The following is a 21555-nucleotide window of genomic DNA, read 5'->3' as shown; positions in this document are numbered from 1 at the left end:
CTAAAGTTATTGAAAATCAAATCATTTAAAGACTAACCATTTAGCAAATAATTTTAAACAAAAAATTATAAGAATCAGTGATAAAAGACAAATGTCTTTTTTTTCTTGTCAGTCATGGGGCTTGAACTCTGGATCTGGGCGCTGTCCCTCAGCTCTTCAGATCTAGGCTAGAGCTCTAGCTCTTGAGCCACAGAGCCACTTCTGTTGTTCTGGTGGTTTATTGCAGATAAAGTCTCACAGACTTTCATGTCCAGGCTGGCTTTGAACCTTGATCCTCAGATCTCAGCCTCCTGGGTAGCTAGGATTACAGGCAAGAGACACCGGTGCCCAGCTTACACATGTCTTTTTAATATGTAAGTTATAAAGATCATTTTGCAATTTTCCACCTGAATGCCATCTGGAATGTAGCTGCTCCACAAGAAGTTCTCCTTGACCACAGGCTGTACTTCAATGTTTGTAATTCTATCTCCATCTCGGGAAAAGTCTGTTACAGCCATATAGTGTACAATAGCATGGCTACAAGTTCCATTGATACAGGATGAAGTCTGGAGCAGGTCCACATGACAGGAAGACAATGCCAAATTTAAGCCTAGTTGTTCATTACCTATTTTAATGGGAAATAAAATTAAAAACTCTTCCAAGAATATCCCCTAACCAACCAAAGAACATGGTCACTTGATTAACATGAAACATTAAACTGGAAATCTTAAATTACCTTAATACTTAAATTAAAATTATTGCTGCAATCTTGGTCTAAATTGTAAAATAAGCTAATGCACAATACATACATATTAATAATTTATTTTTATATGTTTATGTAAGTGTGTTTATCTTTGCTTAGAGAAATACTGGAAGAATAATTCAGAAACAGATCATTCTAATAATTTTGATTTTGAACCAAGTAGATATTGAAAACATAAAATACACGACTATAAAAGTGTATGCTAAATTGGTAAGTAAACACAAAACAAAATAACTATTTCAAGTGACTTTTAAACACTTGTTATTTCAAAGGAGAATCTAATGTGAAATTTTAATAATAGCTTCATTGTTAGTAATGACATTAAAATAAACATTATAATTAGGAACCAAATATGTTAATGCTCTTGAGAGAAACAAACACAGATTTTAAGAAAATCCTGTCATACCCAAATATTACTTTTTAAAATTTTATTCTAAATAGTGTGCACTATTGATATAGGAACTTGCATACATGAGAATAATAGTTCATGCATGTTCACAATGCAATTTGAACAAATTCGCTTCTCTATCATATTACCATTTCCACAATAATAGTCTCAATAAATCATCAATATATAAATATATACACATCTAAATAAAATTCTAAAGCAGTAAATAACTCAAAGTAATAAGGAGATGGAAACAGTAATATGAACAATGCATACTGAAGCTTCACAATATATCATGTTAAATTGAAAATAGTGTTTAATAAGATGGAATAAACAAATAGAAGTTATCCTTGTTCCTATTTTTTTTTAAATTTTTTTGTCAGTTGTGGAGCCTGAACTCTGGACCTGGGCGCTGTCCTTCAGCTCTTCAGCTTAAGGTTAGCACCCTACCACTTGAGCCACACAGCTACTTCCAGTTTTTCTGCTTATGTGGTGCTGAGGAATCGAACCCAGGGCATCATGCATTATACTGACTTATTCTCTAGCAAAGGAGAGACTTATTAGAAGAACAGTGAAGAAAGAAAATGTAAGAAATAGGAGCAATTTTTCTCTAGATAAAGAGAAATTCATGTTTAACCAATGAACAAGCAGTACAACAAACTAAATACTAGACTTGATATTATTTTTAAATTGAACTATCTTTATATTATTTTGTTTTTTCTTTTATATTATTATTAAAATGCTTGCTTTGTTGGCAAAATGGGAAGTATACAAATATATTTTAAAGTATGCTTATAACTGAAGAAAATCTTTGCCCGATAGAATTTTGAAAAATATCAAAACATCTTCTTTCTGTTCCCAACAACTATAACAGTATTTGCCTGATATGTGCTCAGAGGTAATTTCCAGTAGAATTGTGGCAGAATCCAACAGAGAGAGAGAAAGAAAGAGAGAGGGGGGAGGTAAAGAGGGAGGGAGGAAGTATATTTTCATAGTTTTCAATGTTTCTGAAATGTGAGTTCTCTCAATGGGTATTCTGAAAACTGAAATGTATATTCTGTAATTCTGGATAACTGTCAAGTAGCCTTCCAGATTTCTTCTTTCTATCTCTTGATCTATCTTTTCCCTTGGGTATATCGTTTGGATTTTATGTATATTTTTCATTTTTCTGCTTTAATAGAATATAATATGGACATCAAAATGTAGAAACTTGTGTTAGGTACCATGTGTTTAGTGTATTAACTAAAAATGTTATTTTCTGTTGTTAAGAAGAATGTGTTATGTGAATGGAATTGTAATCCCTCTTCCAGGATCCATTTTCATCTACTTTGTTGTTTTGATCACAGTTAATTAATTAGGACAAGACCACAACCAATTAATTAGTTAAAAAAATAACCAACCCAACCACTGTTATACTTGGTTTTTCCTCATATTCTAATGGATGATTTCTGGCTCTCTTGATAAGGTTTGCTTTGACAGTGATGTATATGTGGCCCATTCATCATAACATCTATAAGATTAGGAATTTGAAAAGAAGAATTTTTAAGACAAAAGACCCCCCACAAAAGATTACATTAGGGAGAGAAGTATGAAGAATGGATTGTGAGATCCATGTTGCACAAGCTTGACCTTTTAGCATAACTTATCACACCTCCCTCTTTGTGAATGCTGTGGAAAATCTTAAAAAGTAAACTGCCCCTCTGATCTGAAAACAAAGCAGAGAGAAGAATAAGTAGGAAGAGTGAGGAGAAAGGGATGAGAAATAATTGGGAGAAGAGGCAGAAAGCCAGGTGAAAGATGACAATGAAGATGACACTAATTTCTAAATATCTACTTTGAACCCAGGAAGAATAAATGTAAGTTGCTTCAGTAAATCACCAATTTCATTCCACATTATTAATATGATTGACTTATAATTTAATGTACATATGCAGCCTAACTTTTTACGTGAGTGCACTCTAGTGACTTAAGTTACTATATGAAATATAATAATAAAGTCAAATGTATTTTGTATATTACCTTGATCAACTGTTTTCAACTTTAATGAAACTTTGCATTCTTGATCAAACTCACTAAATCCAGAACAAACAATAGGAATCGTGCTCTCTATTCTCAGCCAATGTTCCTTCCCATCTTCAGATATAGTGCTCAATTCGGGTTGTAACTGGTAGAAGAGAACATAGATCAGTTATGTTCAGAGCTATTGTTTTTAGTAATAGAGTTTGAACTTAGAGTTTCACACTTGCTTGGCTGGTGCTCTACCACTTGAACCATGCCTCCACTCAGGCATTTTTTGGTTTTTGTTTGGGAGATGGAGTTTCAAGAACTGAAACTGACTTCAGCTTTCAGTTTCAGCTTGAACTGATTTTAATTTGTGATCATCCAGATCATAGCTTCCTGAGTAGCTAGGACTAAAGATGTGAGCCACCAGTGGCCATTTTAGAACTTATTTCTAAAACATAATTTCAAAAGTACATATCTTCAACTGCTCATCTTTTGCCAAATAAACTGGTAATAACTTATGTACTGGAATTTTTAACTAAACCAAACCGACTAAATTTTTTTAAAAATTGAAGAATACATGGAATGTATTTGAGTGTATTCTCATTGTAGACTCAACTTGCTTCTCCAATGTCAGGCATTGTGATCAAACCTTAACAATTCTGGACTGTGGAAGGCACTGGGGGAAAAAAAAAGGTTCCTATTTTCTTCCTTGTGTTTGCGAATGTTTTCTGCCATACAAATTGAACTTGTTCCCACTCTCTTAATTAGAAGTTGAGGAATATTTCAATACCTCAATCAAATTGTTATCACCTGAACTTTCTCAACCCTCAATTTATTTCTGAGCCTCTCCTTTCCATAGTGAGTCATACCACTGCATCTTTGGACTTGCTCTACTCCAGTTCACAGGCTAATCCTTTCTGGAAGCTGGGAATTTTTTTTGCAACTTCAACCCAGCCAGCTTCTCAAAACAGATGTTTCTTAGTATTCCTCCTCTTAGCCTAATTAGAAACAGGCCTTGGGAGTGGACCACTGGCCCTGGACATTGTCTGTGCTAACCAACACAGCACTATATTCCCAGGGTTTGAGCTTTGCTTTCCCTTCAACTGTAGGTGAGTTTTTCTAACAATGTAGTTCATTCTTCCTCTTTTCCTGGTCCCTACTGCTTAAACCTGGACTTTATCTAAAAGCAAGTTTTATCCTGTTGCTCAGACCTCTCACAATCTATTGATACCTAAATTATTGCCATTTTTAGTTACTTCATTGTACTCTATTAAATCTCAAAGCTCTAGGTTAATACTATGGTAGTCATGACACAGTCACTAAATATCAATACATTAACTTTTACGGATACCACAGAATGGACTATAGGATTAAAGTCTGTTTTATTTTAACTTTTGTTAAAAAAGAATATAACTCTTTTACAAATTTTTGTTTTAAATTAAATTTGGTCTTTCACCTGGCTAACAGTGTGCTGTAATGTGTTCTTCCCCGATGCTAGACAGACAGCAATGGGCCACAGCACCATTGTCACATGGGTGAGCAGTCACTACTCCGCAGTATGTGCTGTGTTGTTATATTACGTGGTGCATTACATACAGTTAGGTCTAACAATGTTTCCAGTCTATGATGCACTTCTAGCAGACAACCCTGCTGTAAATCGGGATCCCTGGCATGAGGCAACATCAGCCTATTCATGGTGTGTGTAGGGGAGGAGGGAAGAGGGGGGAATCCTCAAATTTTGTTGTGCATAAGAATTATTGGGATATTCTTCAAAATTTCATACTTTTCTGAGAGTTAACTTCTTGTAATAAGCTCCAGCAATACACCATGGATAGATCACACTTTGGAAAACATAACTTACAGAAGAACACTCTTTCTCACCCATCCACACTGCTAGCTAGCTACATACCTTAATGCCTGCAAAAAATCCTTGGCTTTCAATGGACAAACTTAGTATATCTGGTTTCTCCAAGAAAAAGACCGAAGCACTGCAGAAAATCTATAAATACAATTTCCATTTAGTAATAAACTTATGGAGAAAATACTTGTAAATTGTTATTTAAGAAATTCCTAATTCTGTTTTTGGTAGATGATGCATAAGAGTTTGAAGTACTACATAGTTTAAACATTCACTTATGATTTGAGAAAAATTGCATCATTATAAAATATTGCCTATTAAAGTCTTAACATAAATGAAGATGTAATAGGGCTTTTAGTCTGATACATATTTGAAAATAGGTAAAATGATATAACCTTTGAAAATAGTAAAACTTTGTTTTCCATAATCAACATCTGAAAGTGACATATAAAAAGATTCATCAATACTGATCAGAATATAACTAAGATATCCATGAATAAGAATTAAAGTTCTTCTAGTTATTACTAGAAATAGCATAGGTAAAGAGGAATACCTTAATATTTTATATTTGGGGAACAAAATTCTACTTTTAGAATATAATTTAAAAAGAAGTCAAATTTGGAAAATCAATACATTTATGAAAAACAAAAGAAGTCCAATCTTTTTTCACATACCCTATCCCCAAGTATGATAGTTATGCCATCAAGTTCTAAAAGAGAGAAGGCTTGAATTGTGGTCTCCTGTTTCAGCTCCTCTTTGATTTCTTGAGAAGAAAGTCTAGACCAGGCTATGAGAAATCCCACTGAGGTGTTTGTTGGTGGAATATCAAAAGCACATCTACAGAACAGCTTGGATTCAATCAACTCCACCACAACCTCTGGCCTTCCTGGAGGAGGTGGTGGTGAGGAGACTGACAGTCGATCTGGTGGAAGGAAGTGTACAATGCAGAAGTTGAGCATCTTCAAAAGTGGCTCTTGGGAAAAGCATGTGGAGACTGAAACCCTGGGGTTTGTTTAAAGTGGAAATGAAATCAACTCAGAAAAATTGTTATTTTCTGGTAGGCAAAAAGTACCACATTTATGTTGGACCTATAATCACATCAATATTAATTAATCACACAGCCGTATAGCTCATCAAGCTTATATCAAAACAGGTTGAATGTCCTTGAAAAACAACATTGCTTATGTTCTTTTAGGTAATTTCTTTTCTAAAAGACAGAACAAATAAAATTCAGGTTTTAGACATTATAACTCATTATTATAAAGAAAGATAATAGAATGTAAAATAAAATGACCATTTTATTCTCATAATTTACTCTTTTAGCTTGTAATGATTAAATCAGGTTGAAAACGCTGCTTATAGCAAAAGTAATTACACAGTCAGTGAAACAGATTCTATTCAAGAATAATCTTATCCTTTTCATTATTTTATGCTAAATAAATGAAGTTTTCTTTAAGTAGGAACTCATATGAAGAATTTACTTTAAAAAAATCTGGTACTTATGAAATTAGATCTGGGGAGCTGAACAAATTTCTGAAAGTTTCCTTGTTTTAGCAACTGGAGAATCTCTAAGCAATAATTTTTAAAAATGTGTTTTAAAGTATTCCAAAATATACTAATACTCTTCTATTGCATACATTATAATTTTGTGACTAATCACAAAACTAATCTTTCTACTCTGTCATATAAATTTTGAAAGATTCTCAGATCTTAAAGGCCTTTCATGTGGGAAAATGTATTTGCAGATATTTAAAAGTATCATTTTGTTAGGCCTCATATTCAAAAGTCCCAATGACAAACTGTTTTGAAATTGTTCTATTTATCATAATTAACAAAATTAACATAATTTTGTTTGTGTTTTGAGACAGGCTCCTAACAACTATATAATCCAGACTGGCCTTGAACTTGCTATTTTCCCATTTCAGCCTCCAATGTGCTGGCATTACAGGTGTGCATCAATATAGTTGGCAACATATATTTTGCTAAATATTTTAAGAAAACAAATGAGTATAGCACATTTAGTATTTTTAAAAGCAGTTAATTCCTCAAATTGTGTACTGTTTTGTATAGGATGTTTTTCAATTAAGTCCATGGATATGTTGATTAGCAAAAGTAGCTGACATTTATTACTTACTCAAAGAAGCAATGTCATTTTATTATATACTACAGACACATTGTGAAGCAAATATCTATACATGTGTGGAATTGCTAGATAATTCTACTTTATGATATTGCTACTATTATTGGTGGATGTTATTGCATTCTTTTTAGGAACTTAAATCACATTTCAAACACAGGAAGATTTCCTTGAACCAATAATAGAAAAGATGGTTAGAAAAATCCATTTAAAATTGGAATAGAGTATAGAAAAGCACCCCAGAGTGAATTATTTTGAAGATTATTGTAATAGTATTTTTTAAAGGAAAGGTAACTGATATCTGATTATCATGTGATTTATCTTATCTCATTATGACTTAATTCACCTTTTAAAACTCTGTTGAAAATCATATTAATTACACATCAACCTTACCACATTTATTTCAGAACATAAAAGATGACTACAGGTCAAATGTAAAACTAACCTTTGGCTTTAACATGTTCTTTTCAACAGTCCTGAGGTTTGAACTCTGGGTCTTGTTTTGCTAGGAAGGTGCTCCTCCACTGGCCCATGCCTCCATGGCTCCAAAATGATTTTTTTTCTTGAGATGGTCTCGTTATATAGCTCAGGTAGGCCTCAGAGCCTTGATTCTCTTTCTCAGTCTCCCCGATACTGGGATCATAGGCATGCACCATCATGCCCAGCCAAATTGATATTGTAATAAATAAATTTAATTCCTGCCTATGCTATAGGTAGATTTCACATATTTTGTCACCCGGAAAATCAATTTAGGATAGTGTATTTCCGAGAACATTCTTAGCAAGTGAGTTTCTAACATTTGAAATAACAACAACATTAAATAAAGTTAGCAAATGGAAAAGGCAAATTGCAACAGGAAGAAAAATTTCTACCATTACTAACATCTTTGGCGTTTACCTTTCAAAACTTGTTTGGAATAAATGCAATCTTCTTAGAAAACAAAACGGAGGTATATTGATACTCTGATTTCATAGATACAAGTATCTTACCACAAATATCTTGTTACTGTCAAAGACTATATTTGCATATTTTAGTGGTGTTTGGAGAATACTTTGTCATTACTTGCTCAGCAGAAATATTTTATTAATCATCAGTTATTGAAAAATCACAGCTCTTTTTAGGTAGAGTAGTGCTACATAGATCCAGACATATTCCATCCATAAGCCACCAATTACAGTTTGATTTTTCAGTGTTTCTTTTTTTCTCCCTCACAGAGTTAGAAGAAAAATGCTACACACTTTGAACAGTTTTCTAAAACATATTTATGATAATATAATTGTAGGTATGAATACATGTGGATTTTTTTTAAGTTGAGCTAAATTATCAGATTTCTTCTTGTATGATTCTACCAATATTCACATGCTTCCTTAAATATCTGTACTGTGCCAAACCCAGGAATATACCATAAATATACAATCAAGGTTTTATTTTATTTTTGATTCCTGCAGACTGTCATAAATAAGTCACAACAAAATGAATCAACCACATAAGTTTATAAATCACTAGTTTATAAATATGTTTTAAACAAACAGAATGTTATACTTACTAATGCAATTACCTCCAATTTCTATTTCTTCAGGGCCACATGTATACATTTTTGCACCAGAAATATCTGCAAAAAGTAAGATTTGTATAGTTATTCAACTGGAAAGGAAAGAAAGAAAGAGAGAGAGAGAGAGAGAAAGGAAGGAAGGAAGGAAGGAAGAAAGAAAGAAAGAAAGAAAGAAAGAAAGAGAGGGAGGGAGGAAGAGAGGGAAAGAAGGAAGGAAAAAGAAAGATAATAGAGAGAGAGAGAGACAGACAGACAGACAGACAGACAGACAGACAAGCAGAGTATCACAGTTCCTTAGAAAAATGAGTTTAATTTAGAATGCTATCGTATTAGTTTTCTCTCTATGGGTTTTTCTAATATTCTTTTTTTATTAATAAGTTTTTTAATTGTGAAAATACCATACAGAGGGGTTACAATTACATGAGCAAGGTAGTGAGTACATTTCTTATCAAGCATTGTTGCCGCCGCCTTTGTTTCCCCTTACCATCCCTGCTCTCCCATCTCCTCCCTCCCCCACTAAAGTTGTAAAGTTCGTTTTTCAACATAACGTCTTGTACATCTCATTGTGGCAATGGGTCCACCTGTATCCCTAGTTAAACGATTTGTTTTTTCCCTTCCCCTCCACAAACTATACCAACATCAAATACAGTGAAAACAGGGGTTATACCGTGGGGGAGGGACATACAAAGCAACAAAGAAATCATCTTATAAATATGTTAGAAACAATAGCAAGAAAGAAAAACCATTTGAGTCCTTATCTTGGGGTTCTTTTCACCTAAAATCAACTTATCTCACCATTTCTGCTTGTTTCAGACATATATTAGTTATTGCAAATAAGGGAAACCATGGGACCTATGTTTCTTTGGGCCTGGCTTACTTCACTTAATATAATTTTTTCCAAGTCTTTCCATTTCCTAACAAATGGGGCAATTTCATTCTTTCTGATGGAGGCATAGGATTCCATTGTGTACATATACTACATTTGCTTGATCCATTCAGTCTAATATTTTTTCTTTAATGGAAAAATTCCATTGGGACTGATAAGGGATCCCATTTTGAAATGGTGATAGTTTTCATATCTTGTTTCCGAAATTTGGATCTGCATTATTAAATCATGGAGCACACTGACATACAATACGCTATCAAGGATGTAGGGCATCAGGAATGGCCATTCACTGTTGATAGAAATGTAAAATGACAGATATACTTTGCAAGACAATTTGACAGTTCCATATAAAATCAAGCAGTGTCAGGTTCCTCAAAATACTAAACATAGAAGTACCTACAATCCAGCAATTCCACTCCTGGCCATTTGCCAAAAAGGTTACACACCAGGATGCAGTAAAACCACCAATGCAACCATGCTCCTTATCATAGCCAAGGTATGAAATCAGCCCAGATGTCCCTCAATGGACAAGGGGTCATGCAAATGTCGTATATGTACACAATGGAATTTAACTCATCTATTAGAAAGAATATAATATCATTTGTAAAGAAATGAAAAGGCCTGGAAAAAATTACATTGTGATTTAAGTTACACCTAGAGAGACAAGGGTTGTATGTTTTTCCTTATATGTAGGAGCTAGAGGTAGCTTATAAAATTACAAGTAAATACGTTGGGTGTTTATGCAAATGTATACAAATGTATTAACTGAAATATGATAGATTCAAGGGAGAACTTAAATAGTGTCGTTCCTTAGAAAGGAAGGCAAAGTCAAAAGTCAACAAAATAAATACCAGGTAATTGAAATAGGTGGGATGAGATTAAAGGGAGAGGAATATGTGAATGAAGAAGAGGGAAGAATACAGTCAAGAATTCAATGTATCCTTCAAAATTAAGGAAAGTAAGGGAAAACATGGATTGGGAGGAATGGATCAGAATGTTGAAAGTGGTAACATTTATCATGATTTGTATTTCATAAACTGCTTTGTTCAATGTCAACTCCTTCATTCAACTACTTAAAGATAATAATAAAAATAATAAAAACATACTCTTAATCATAAAACAAAAAAGTGGCCTTTGTTCTATTTACTTTTTAAATTGCCTACTTGTATATTAAGGTATCATAGGCATTTATACTAGTTTTTTGTTGTTGTTGTTGTTTGGGGGGGTCCAGTCATGGGGCCTGAACTTTGGGCCTGGGCGCTGTCCCTCAGCTCTTCAGCTCAAGGCTAGCGCTCTACCAGTTGAGCCACAGCGCCACTTCTGGCTTTTTTCTTATGTGGTGCTGAGGAATCGAACCCAGGGCCTCGAGCATGCAAGGAAATCGCTCTACCACTGAGCCACCTTCCCAGCCCTCTTATACTAGTTTTTAAGGCTATATTCAGTTTTATTTTCATTCATTGTATAAGGCCATCCATAAGTTTCATAAGGGCAAACATCTCACTTATCTATTTATCCTGTTCATTACAGTGACTGAAAGCCCTAAAGCAGTTCCTGACACTGGATAAACACTCAATGAACATTGAAGAATAAAAGATGAAATAAAGTAAAATCACATTTTCCTAACTTTTGCTCATCATTCTTTGGGCCTTAATTACTGAGGGAAAGGGCAAGAAGAAGCCAGAGAAATTTTAACACAATGATTGTGTGCCATGAGAGAATTGTGCTTTGGTAGTTTTACATTAGCATATATGACTTAGAGCTTTAAGATGTAGGCAAAGAAGCTTGGACATGCCTGGCCAATTTAAATCAGACGTTAATATCGATTTAGCAATGAGTTACATGAACACAAAGAAACCTATCTGGAATTTACAGTAATATCCCTGCACACCTATACACACACACACACACGCACGCACACACACACATGCGCACACACGCATGCATGCACTACATGATCAGCAGCTCAATGGTATGATTGATAGATATTTCCTTACCTTCTGCACAATAACCCATACAACCCTGAGTTGGTTGTAGAAAATATACAAAAAAATCTCCACAGTTTCTTACAGTCACAGGAATTTGAAAGAGACAGCAGTCCTTTGTAAACAAAAACTGCCATGTGGCGCAAGCAGTCAATTGCTTGATTTCCCCAGGAAGAGGCAGTGTTTCTGAATCTCCTAGAGACAGCCAGATAGGAGCCTGAGTTCCACAATGGTTCACCTTTTACATCAAAAGAAATAAAAGTTGAAAATCTAATTTATTCTCATGCAGGGAAATCAACTTAGTGCTTTCTTCTAAACAAGCTTGAAAGCAGTAAATTACCAGTCACCTAAAAATATCTAGTAACTTGTATATATACTATGCAGGAAATATTTGTGTGTGTGTGTGTGTGTGCACGTGCAAGCACATGTGTGTGTGCATGCACACACAGGTCCTGAAGCTTGAACTCAGGGAATAGGCACTTATTCTTAAGCTTATTTTGCTCATGGCTAGCATTTTGCCACTTGAGCCACAACTCTACTTCTGCTTTTTGGCAATTAATTAAAGGTAAGAGTGTCATGGACTTTTCTACCCAGACTGGCTTCAAACTGGGATCCTCAGTTCTCAGCATCCTCCTGAGTAACTATAGACTACAGGTGTGAGCCACTGGCTCCAGTTTGTATAGAAATATTTTAAGGAATACTAAATTTAAAATTATATCTTACATAATAAATACAATCATATTCAATGTAGAATGAAGAAGAGAAAGGAAAGTGATGAGGAGGTAAGATTGATTGGAAGGTATTTATAATTATGTATAGAAAATGTAACAATCCCCCTCTTTATAAATAATGTAAGTAATAAAAAATAAAACTAAAGAAATCTTATATCTATGCATGTGTTTGTATTGTATGTACACAATAAATCTATATATAATCAATGCATGTGTATATGTGATATTGAGGTGAATATATATAAAGCATATAACAAATACATATATCTGATACACCATTCTATAAAGTGATAATATTTTAGCACAAAAATAAAGAGGTTGAGAGAAGATCCAATCATTATATGAAGAAGCAAAAATACAAAGCACGTGTAGTATAGTTCTTAGTGAGTTGCAGTCGTACCTCCACACATTTGGTTGGCATCTCAGCAGGTCTGTCATAGATAAGAAATCGGTACCACCCAGGGACAAGGGAGTGGTCACAAATCAGATCTTGAGCATTTGACTGCTGTAGGTACATGGAGTCAAAGTGGACACTTCTGTATGGACTTTGAAGAAACTGGTGGCCCCCTGGAGAGCATTCCTGAGCTAGACAGAAAGAGATGTATCCATATGTAAACTGTTTCCATCACTGGCTTACTTCAGTCCTCAAACTTGATTCCCAGCACAAAATCAAACAAACAAATGCCATTAAAACAACAATAAAAATCTTCCAAATGCTATTAAGGTCTCGTGAAAAGTCAAGAATGCTAACACTTTCCATAAACACAATAAATGCAACAGAACTCATTCAAATGTAGTTTTTAAATACTTCACCTTTAAGTCGATTATTTTCATTCTGTGTAAACAAAACAAGGGATCAGAGTTGCTCTTGAGTTAGGATTTGTTTATTTTGAATAATAAGGATTCTTCTTGAGTCAAATCTTCAGTATTTGAACATCAATACCCACTTTCCTTGACCCAGTTTCTAGTTTTTTTCTGCCAAAGTCACATCAAAGTCTCATTTATAGCAGATCTGGAGTTCAGGCTGTTTTCATGTCAATCTAATTTGTTGTAATTTGTGAAGTTTGTGCATATTAAAGTCTCCTGCATTCTACAGTGCAAGAAAACATAGGGCGTGTTTTTTTCAATCCATCGCCTCTCTTTTTTCCTCTCTCCTTCCATTCTTTCCTTCCCATTTTCCTTTCTTCCTCCTTCCTTCCACATATTGGAAGTCCCATTTTACTATGAAACTATGAAAGGAGCGGGGTAGAGAGGCACAGGTTTTAGTAAGAAACAAGAAAAGACCAAAGAATGTTGCTGTGCTTCTTTTAGGGAACATGTTTCCTGAATGGTACTATCTGGTAAAAACTTTTTCTGTGAAACACACAGAGGAAAAATATAAAGGTCCTCTTTCCGTGATGAGGAGGGGCAGACAGGCAACAAAACAGTTGTCCTAGAAAGGCAACTCTTGTGACAACTTTACTACCAGGTTACTCAAATAATAAACACCTCCTCCATTACTAGGGTACTTAAAGATGTTTATTTCAATCTATGATCTGGAAGATGTGGCACAGTTAACTAAGAATTAAGATGACGGTTTGGTTCATTTGAGGTTCTATAGCTTAGTTCCTCAAGAACTAACCCATAACTGCAATCCCTTCTTCCTAGTCTAGTTCCTCCATATAAGCCTCAATATAAAATTTTCCTCCAAAGTACATATTAAATATGCATTAAAATTCACATCTCTGATTTTCCTGGCTTCTTCCTGATATGATTTAAGGCAACTAAGCTGTGTAAAATGCAATCGGCACATCTTAGATATTAAATACTTTAAACAAATGTAACACATTGTGTATAATAGATATCCAGAGATAGAATATGCAAATGTCTCCCAGTTTTGTTCGTAACCTGAATTAGATTGTTTTTAATTTAATAGCCAAGAGTAACATTCTTTTAAATTTAGAATTGGCCGAGAAACTAATTTTATGTTAGATCATCAATTAAATAAAATATAAAAACACCCAAACAGCATAGAATAGGAGGAAATGATTGCAAATTGCGTATCTCATAAGAGAAATGAATCTAAAATTTTCAAGTAATTCATGAAACTCAACCAAAGGGCCATAAAATGGGAACAAACTGAGTAGGTATCTTGTCAAAAACATACACAAATGTCCAATATGGAATCAAAATAACAAGTAATGGCAAGGGCTGACAGAAGTATACATAAATTGGAACCTTCCTATACTGTTGGGATATAAAACTACAGCTGCTTTGGAAATCAGTCTGGCTTTCCATAAAGACCATCCTTTACAGTGGGAAAACGGATTCTAACAATATGGAAATAATCACACACAAGCTGAACTTCTGGATGTACTGTAGGAACACAGTATTCACTAATAAATGATTTCTGGGGTGGGGGTAAGATTGGGAGCCAGGCAATGGGGAACGAAATTCTTCGGATGTTTTAAGATCCACCTGTCTCTGCTATGCATGGCTTAATCGGGGATAGATCCTTAGAGCAAATTAAAAGATCAGATTGACAGGAAACAAATAAAAACAGGATTCACGGGCTTAGAGAAGAGGAAGCAACGGCCTGTGCGTAAAATCAACCCGGGCGCACCGGGCGAAGGGGCCACTTGGGGCACGGAGGAAAGCGCTGGGGCACCACCTCAGCAGCGGCCATGGAGATGCAGAGCTCGTCCCTCATCGCCCAGGGCTCACTCCCCGCCCCCTTGCTCTAGGCTCTTTTCACGCGCCGGCCACCTACCTGGCTGACCTTTTCCCTGGGCCAGGAGCACCAATACCATCGCCACCACCCAGGCTCCTCGTGGCATCTCTGGGGCTGCGGGTTAGGGGGCCACAGGCGTCTCAGCTCGAGCAGCCGGTGGTGTCAGGATTTCACGCCACAGCCGGCTCTCAACCCTCTGTGCAGACTTTTCCCGTCTTCTTGGGTGGGTGACTTCGTTCTCTGGCCAGGCCAGCTCGATCGCGGGATAGCAACTGGAGCTTTCAAGCCCCGGCTCCTCGCCCCTCCCCACCCCCGCGCCCCCAGACTCCTCCTCTGATCCTGAGGGTCCGCCCGGCTGAAAGCCACGCCCAAGCTGTCCGGAGAGACCCCAGGAATCCATGTGGCACTGTAGTCAGCCTGCAGAAGAGCCTTGCCGTGGATTAAGTTTTGGCGTGTTGCATCTTGCTTTCCTAAGGAATTTTGGTCATCGTAGAGAACTCTCAGATGAATCTGCAATGAAACGCAGCCTTGAAGATTGTTGAAAGGGGCAGAACCCCTGATTATAGCTTTTAGGATCTTTCTTTCCTTCTCTCATTCCCTCCTTCCTTCCTTCTTTCCTTTCCTTCTTCCTTCCTTCCTTTTTCTCCCACTTTCTTCCTCTCTCTCTGCTCTCTCTTCTGTTTCTCTCTTTTTCCATTTTTTTTTCTTCTTGAGAGGCATGCTCCGTAGTCCAGAGTGGCTTTGAACTAAAACTACTCTTGTCTCCATACTGGCTGGAACTCCAGGTGAGCATCACCACCTCCTTATTGTGCAAGCATGGAGACTTACTGGAACAAGTGAACATGCTTCCTAGAAAATACTTTTATGGTTTTAGTACAAAGTAATGAGCAAAAGGGATCCAGAATAATGATTACTGCTGTAACAGAAGACCCCCCCTTCCCCACACCCCGACAGCTTTTCAATAGTGGAGAAGACTGAATTTTCATGCTGTCCTTGTCTCCTCACCATGTACTTGATGGTGAATCTAGAGCTCCCAGCTTTCCAGAGGTGACCCAAGACTCCCCAGCCACATGACCCCAACAGTTGCCCTGAAGTGGGTTTCCAACTCACCACTTTATTTTCAGAGGTATAACCCATCCTGCAAAATGACTCCTTTTCTCAACTGTTTTCCATGATTTTGTCTAGAGATGGAATATTGCTCTCCAAGGTTTACCGTGGCACCGTGAGTCCCTAGTCACCACTTGGCATTTTGCTTCATAGAGCATTACCTGAAAGAAAAGGAGGTGCTGACCAATGGAGGGTAGACTGGGTGGTCAGAACACAATAATAGCTACAGAACTGGAGGAAGGTGAGAGCAGACATAGCAGTGAGGTGCCCAAATGCAGGAAAAGTTACTTTTAAAATTGTTCATACTTATTTAAATTTGAAAGGGAAGTTACCATTTTCTCAACTGTCTCACAAAGCTAAAGTATTAATTCATTTATAAAATAATTTCCTCTTGCTGTTAAAACATTTTAAAAATCCCTTTTATATTCCCAAGATATACTCAATCATCTAGGATTATATAATATAATATATAATAATATAATATATATAATAATATATATGATATATAATACAGATAATATATATAATATATATGACATTTTGATGAGTGTGGTTAGGTGATTGCATTTTAAAGCCTAATTATGGAAGAATAAGTTAAGATGGACAGGGTGAAAACCCAGAGGTGTTTTTTTTATTTTTTATTTTTTTATTGTGAAAATACCATACAGAGGGGTTACATGGGAAGGTAATGAGTACATTTCTTGTAAGCATTGTTGCCTCCTCCTTTGTTTCCCCTTCCCATCCCTTCTCATCCTCCCTCCCCCGCCCCCCACAAAAATTGTAAAGTTTGTTTTTCAACATAACATCTTGTACATCTCATTGTTGCAATGGGTCCACCTGTATCCCTATTTAAACGGTTTGTTTTTGCCCTTCCCCTCCACAAATTATACCAACATCAAATACAGTGAATGCAGGGGTTATACCGTGGGGGAAGACAGATAAATGAACATCTGTTTTACTATCTTATTTTTAAATCACCAGTAATAAAATAATGATTGTGATCAGGATCAAATCATAATAAGCCTTTTGCAACTTCATTAGCAGTATCTGTAAGAAATGTAGGAAACTTTGACCCTTCTATGGAGGCCAACGTCAATCCTACATTAGTAAGATTGAAGTTGGAGACTGGCCTTGGCAAAACAATTAACAAGAGTCCCCATCTCAACAAACAAGCTAAGGATGGTATATGTAGGAGGATCATTCTATGAGAGTGGCCTTGGCAAAAAGTACAAGACCCTACCTGAAAAATAAAGACTCAATAAATATAACTGAGAAAATATTAGATAACTGAGAGGCTAGGTACTAGTGGCTCATGTTGTAATCCTGGCTACACATAAGACTGAGATCTGGAGGATCACATTCAAACTGCAGAACACTATCTCCGAAACCTGGCAAAAACTGAGCTGGAAGCATGGCTGATCTGGTAAAACACTAGCTGAGTAAATAAGTCTAACAGTTATGCATCTAGAGTTCAAACACTAGAATCAGCATAAAAGAATAAAAGTGAAAGAAAGAAAAAAGAATAGCTGAGTAAAAAGTGAAACAGCTAATCCGTGTAGCTTGGATAGAAAGCCAAGCTTGTCAAGAGAAAATTTTAAATGGTAGATTCTTAAGAAAAAGAAATGTAAGTCAAGCCTGGTAGGGTTGATGTTTTATATATTTTTATTGTAACAATACTGTACAGAGGGGTTACAGTTACACGAGTAAGGTAATGAGTACATTTCCTATCGAGCATTGTTACCGAGGGGTTCAGTTTTTACAAATGAATGTGATGGCTTTCACATTCAAAGCATCAAATTCAAATGACAGACAGATGCATAATCAATGGTTAAGCACATAACCTGGGCTCTGATTCTAGATCTGCTACCAATTTTCTGGCTGTATAAAGCACACTCTCTTCTTCTTAATCTCCTTTTCCTCTACAATGGAAATGGTAATAACACTTTAGAGTTGGGAAGCATAAGTTTGTTCTTGCCAGTATGTGGGTACAAGGGTGGGTGGGGAAACAATTAGAATAGCATCTGGTGCAGAGTAGCTATTATGAGCAAACATAATAGTTTACTATTATTAAAACAATGGATAAAACCTATGTAATTATACCTTTCTTGTATCTCATTATATAATACTATGCCATTTCTCAGCATCACTCTATTATAGTGTTTTACATAATTTGGACCAAACAGTGAAAAACATATCAGATAAGACAAATGCCATGTATATTTTTACTAGCTGAGAGGACTCATATTCTGTCCTTTGCTATCTTGGAGCATGTTGGCCCCTCTGAGACAACAGATTCTCTTGCTCAGAAATGAAAACTTTGTAGGTTTGCTTATATGTTTTATTTGAGTTCAACACAAACACACTCTAAGCTAAGTCATATGTAATTATAGATGCAGACAAACAAAGAAAGCTAGTTAGTGGAGAGAAACAAGACTAAGAGGTTCCCTCAAAGAAAAGGTGTGTTGAGAACACAGGAGTAAGTCATAAAGAGTAACTCATACTTTTGCATAGAGATAAAAGAAGAGAGAGATTCATAGTCAGAGAAAGAGATGGAGATAAGAGATAAGATCAAGTGGAGTAGACATAGTCAGAGAGATAAACTAATACCTGATGCCTGGACACTGTAGGGCTCCAAAGTCTTTGTTTCATAAAGTATCCCCCATACACCGCCTATAATCCAGCTTAAGTTAGTTTGAATTTGTCTCTTTATTCTTTACCAATAAAATAATATTTTGCAAAATTAGGGCAAACTCTCAACAGTGTAAATGATTACATATTTTACTGAGCATATGCATATTGCTTAGGGAAGGGATAGAAGAATACAATCATGATTTATGTTTTAAAGATGCATAAATTTTTTAAAGGGAAGAGAGACAAGTAATATTGCCACATAGACCAATCTGGTAAAAAAAAAAATAGGGCAAGTATAGTATGGCATTTGCAGAGTAAAAAGAATTAGTAGATAAGTTCAGTATTTATCAGAAGAAGGTAAATCAATGACAGAAGATTGGAGTGTTATAGTTTTCTTTCCAAGGTGTTTGACAGCCACCTATAAGTGATTATTGTGGTCACTTGTAGAGATTATAACTTAAAATAGATACAGAGAGAGAGAAGAGAAAAAAGTCATTGGTTATTAAGCCCAGCAATTTTTTTTCTTAATAAACAGTTTTTAATTCTCATTCAGAGAACACTTCCTGAATACAAAACACTTTTTTCTATTTGCATTATTTAAAATTTAATGAGAAAAAGCTGGATGAATAGGGCAACAACCAGCTTTATACCACAATTTAACCATATATTAATGGAGAAAATCAGGTAAAAAGATAATGTTCTGTCATACTGATCCAGAATTATTTTAAAGAAAAAGGATTAACATGAATCATTACTTGGTTGTCCTTAGAAACTCCTTTTAACTTGCCTCCTGTTCTGAAGATTTCCATTGTTGAAAATGTCACTGTTCAGAATCTTCCTCATAAACCAGGAAGATGATGCATTAATTCTTGCTGTTCACAGAAATAAGAAAAAAGCCCATGTCCTGACTCTAAACTTGCAAGTCTTATACTCTCATAGAAAAAAGCAGGTATTTGCATTAAATATCACATGGCAGTTATATGTATGTACTATATAGTACAGACTATATAGTCCAAACATGGAAATGTGAATTTTATTCATCAGGAAAAAAGTAGTGTAGTCCTTAATACATTATTCTTTCATCACACAGGAAAAATGAAAGAGTTGTACTAAATGACTGCTATAGATTTCTAGTACAAAATTTGATCATTAGTAATAGAATAATACTACAAGAAATAAATTTGCTCCAACTTCATATTTTTCCAATGTTGATTTAAAAACAAGATTGGAGTATTACTGGTTCTTTGGATGGGGTTGAAAAAGTATGTATTTTCCTTTCCAACAGGTATCCATAAACAAATGTGACTGTTTGCATCTAAAGTGTACATTATAAAATTCCTTTGAAGTTAAAATACCTGTCTGGTAAGTGTCATGGCTGTATGTGAATGTTATTTGGACTCTTCAAGAAGCTTTAAATAAAATGTTGTAATGGGTGAAAAAGCTATGCGTTTTTGTTTATATGATTTATGTATTCACCTGCTTCCGAATTACAAAGCATTTAAAGTTCAAAATTATAACTTGTAGCATAATGAATAGTTTACAATGGGAAGTGGATATATTTACATAACAATCTAACAGATGCCAGCAAATTTAGTTTTTTTCTGCTGTTCTAAACACCCTCCTTACTTCAAGTTGAAATGCCCTAGGTATTATAGAATACACAGACTTTTAAAAACTTTATTGAAGTGAAGTATGCATTTTAATGTAATTAGTACACTATGTTTAGCACACTATTTTAGCATGTTTACAGCCCTATATAGACATCAACACAATCTAACTTTAGGGCATTTTCATCATGCTACACAAAAATCGTGAGTTGACAGGTAACCACTGCCTTCCATCCTCCATTCCTACTCAACTAACTAATCTGCCTCTCGGTAAAATGTTTTGGTAGAGTCGATATTAAATAGTTTCAGCATTGTAGACAGTAAAAAACTACTTAATATAAATCACGGATGAAATGTAAATATTGTATATGGTTGTGTTAAAATAAAATTTTATTTTTTATGCCATCAGTTTGGCCTTTGAGTTATTGTTTGAGGATCATGAATATCTTATCATTTACTTGCCTTCCCTCTGATGGCATTTCTTCCTTAATTTTCACAGATATGATCTTTTTGTTGAAGTTTAGTTGAAACCTACTTTAAAACCACATTTGCTGGTCTACATAATAAAACAGTAAAAAATGTGCTTATATTTGAATAAATGTTATATCTGAGCTGTGCAAGTTATCTGCCACTAGTGATTATTTTGTGTGTACTGAATACTATGAAAACTTAAAATAAGTTGTGTGTCTCAAAGGTTTTGCTAGCTCTACATAAGGCAGCTTGGAAAATATAGCTCCAGAGAAGGATAAATACATAGAGGAGCACAAAAAGAGAGTGGGAGATATAAATCTAAATGACTAAATGCAATGCAGGGAGTGGTAGGCCTAGGGCATGTAGAAAACATTGACCATATGAAGGGAGGAGATGGTCTTACTAGATAATGGTTTCATTGATAGACTCAGCCAAGTTTGCCAAATACTTTCTATTCTTTCAAAATTTTTCTTCTATTTCCTCCTACTTCATAAAAGCTATATTTTCTTTATTCCATTATTTCTTATTTTTTTATTTTTTTATTTTTTTATTGTCAAGGTGATGTACAGAGGAGTTTCAGTTACATAAGTAATGAGTACATTTCTTGTCAACCTTGTTACCCCTTCCCTCAATTTTCTCCTACTTTCCCTCCCCCCAACTCCCACCCAAGTTGATCAGATCATTTTCAGCATATTGTCTTGTGGATATCACTGCTGTATTGGTTCCCCATTGTCATTTGTTTCACCATT

General features: G+C 35.3%; 1 protein-coding gene across 1 annotated transcript in view; it reads right to left on the bottom strand.

Moving 5' to 3' along the window:
- The window catches only part of Vwde (von Willebrand factor D and EGF domains), a 49137-nt gene extending 34041 nt beyond the window's left edge, over positions 1 to 15096 (bottom strand). Inside the window, exons 1-8 of the mRNA XM_013019919.1 lie at positions 15039 to 15096; positions 12681 to 12865; positions 11562 to 11787; positions 8676 to 8741; positions 5667 to 5914; positions 5044 to 5133; positions 3150 to 3294; positions 387 to 604 (exon numbers count right to left, since the gene is read on the bottom strand). Coding sequence (XP_012875373.1) covers positions 387 to 604; positions 3150 to 3294; positions 5044 to 5133; positions 5667 to 5914; positions 8676 to 8741; positions 11562 to 11787; positions 12681 to 12865; positions 15039 to 15096 — 1236 coding nt within the window. The remainder of the gene's footprint in view (positions 1 to 386; positions 605 to 3149; positions 3295 to 5043; positions 5134 to 5666; positions 5915 to 8675; positions 8742 to 11561; positions 11788 to 12680; positions 12866 to 15038) is intronic.
- Positions 15097 to 21555: the final 6459 nt, after the last annotated feature.

The sequence above is a fragment of the Dipodomys ordii genome, unplaced genomic scaffold (assembly GCF_000151885.1).
Source record: "Dipodomys ordii isolate 6190 unplaced genomic scaffold, Dord_2.0 Scaffold48, whole genome shotgun sequence".
Lineage (NCBI taxonomy): Eukaryota > Metazoa > Chordata > Mammalia > Rodentia > Heteromyidae > Dipodomys > Dipodomys ordii.
The sequence above is the reverse complement of the archived record's forward strand: the minus strand, read 5'-3'. Positions and strand labels throughout refer to the sequence as shown.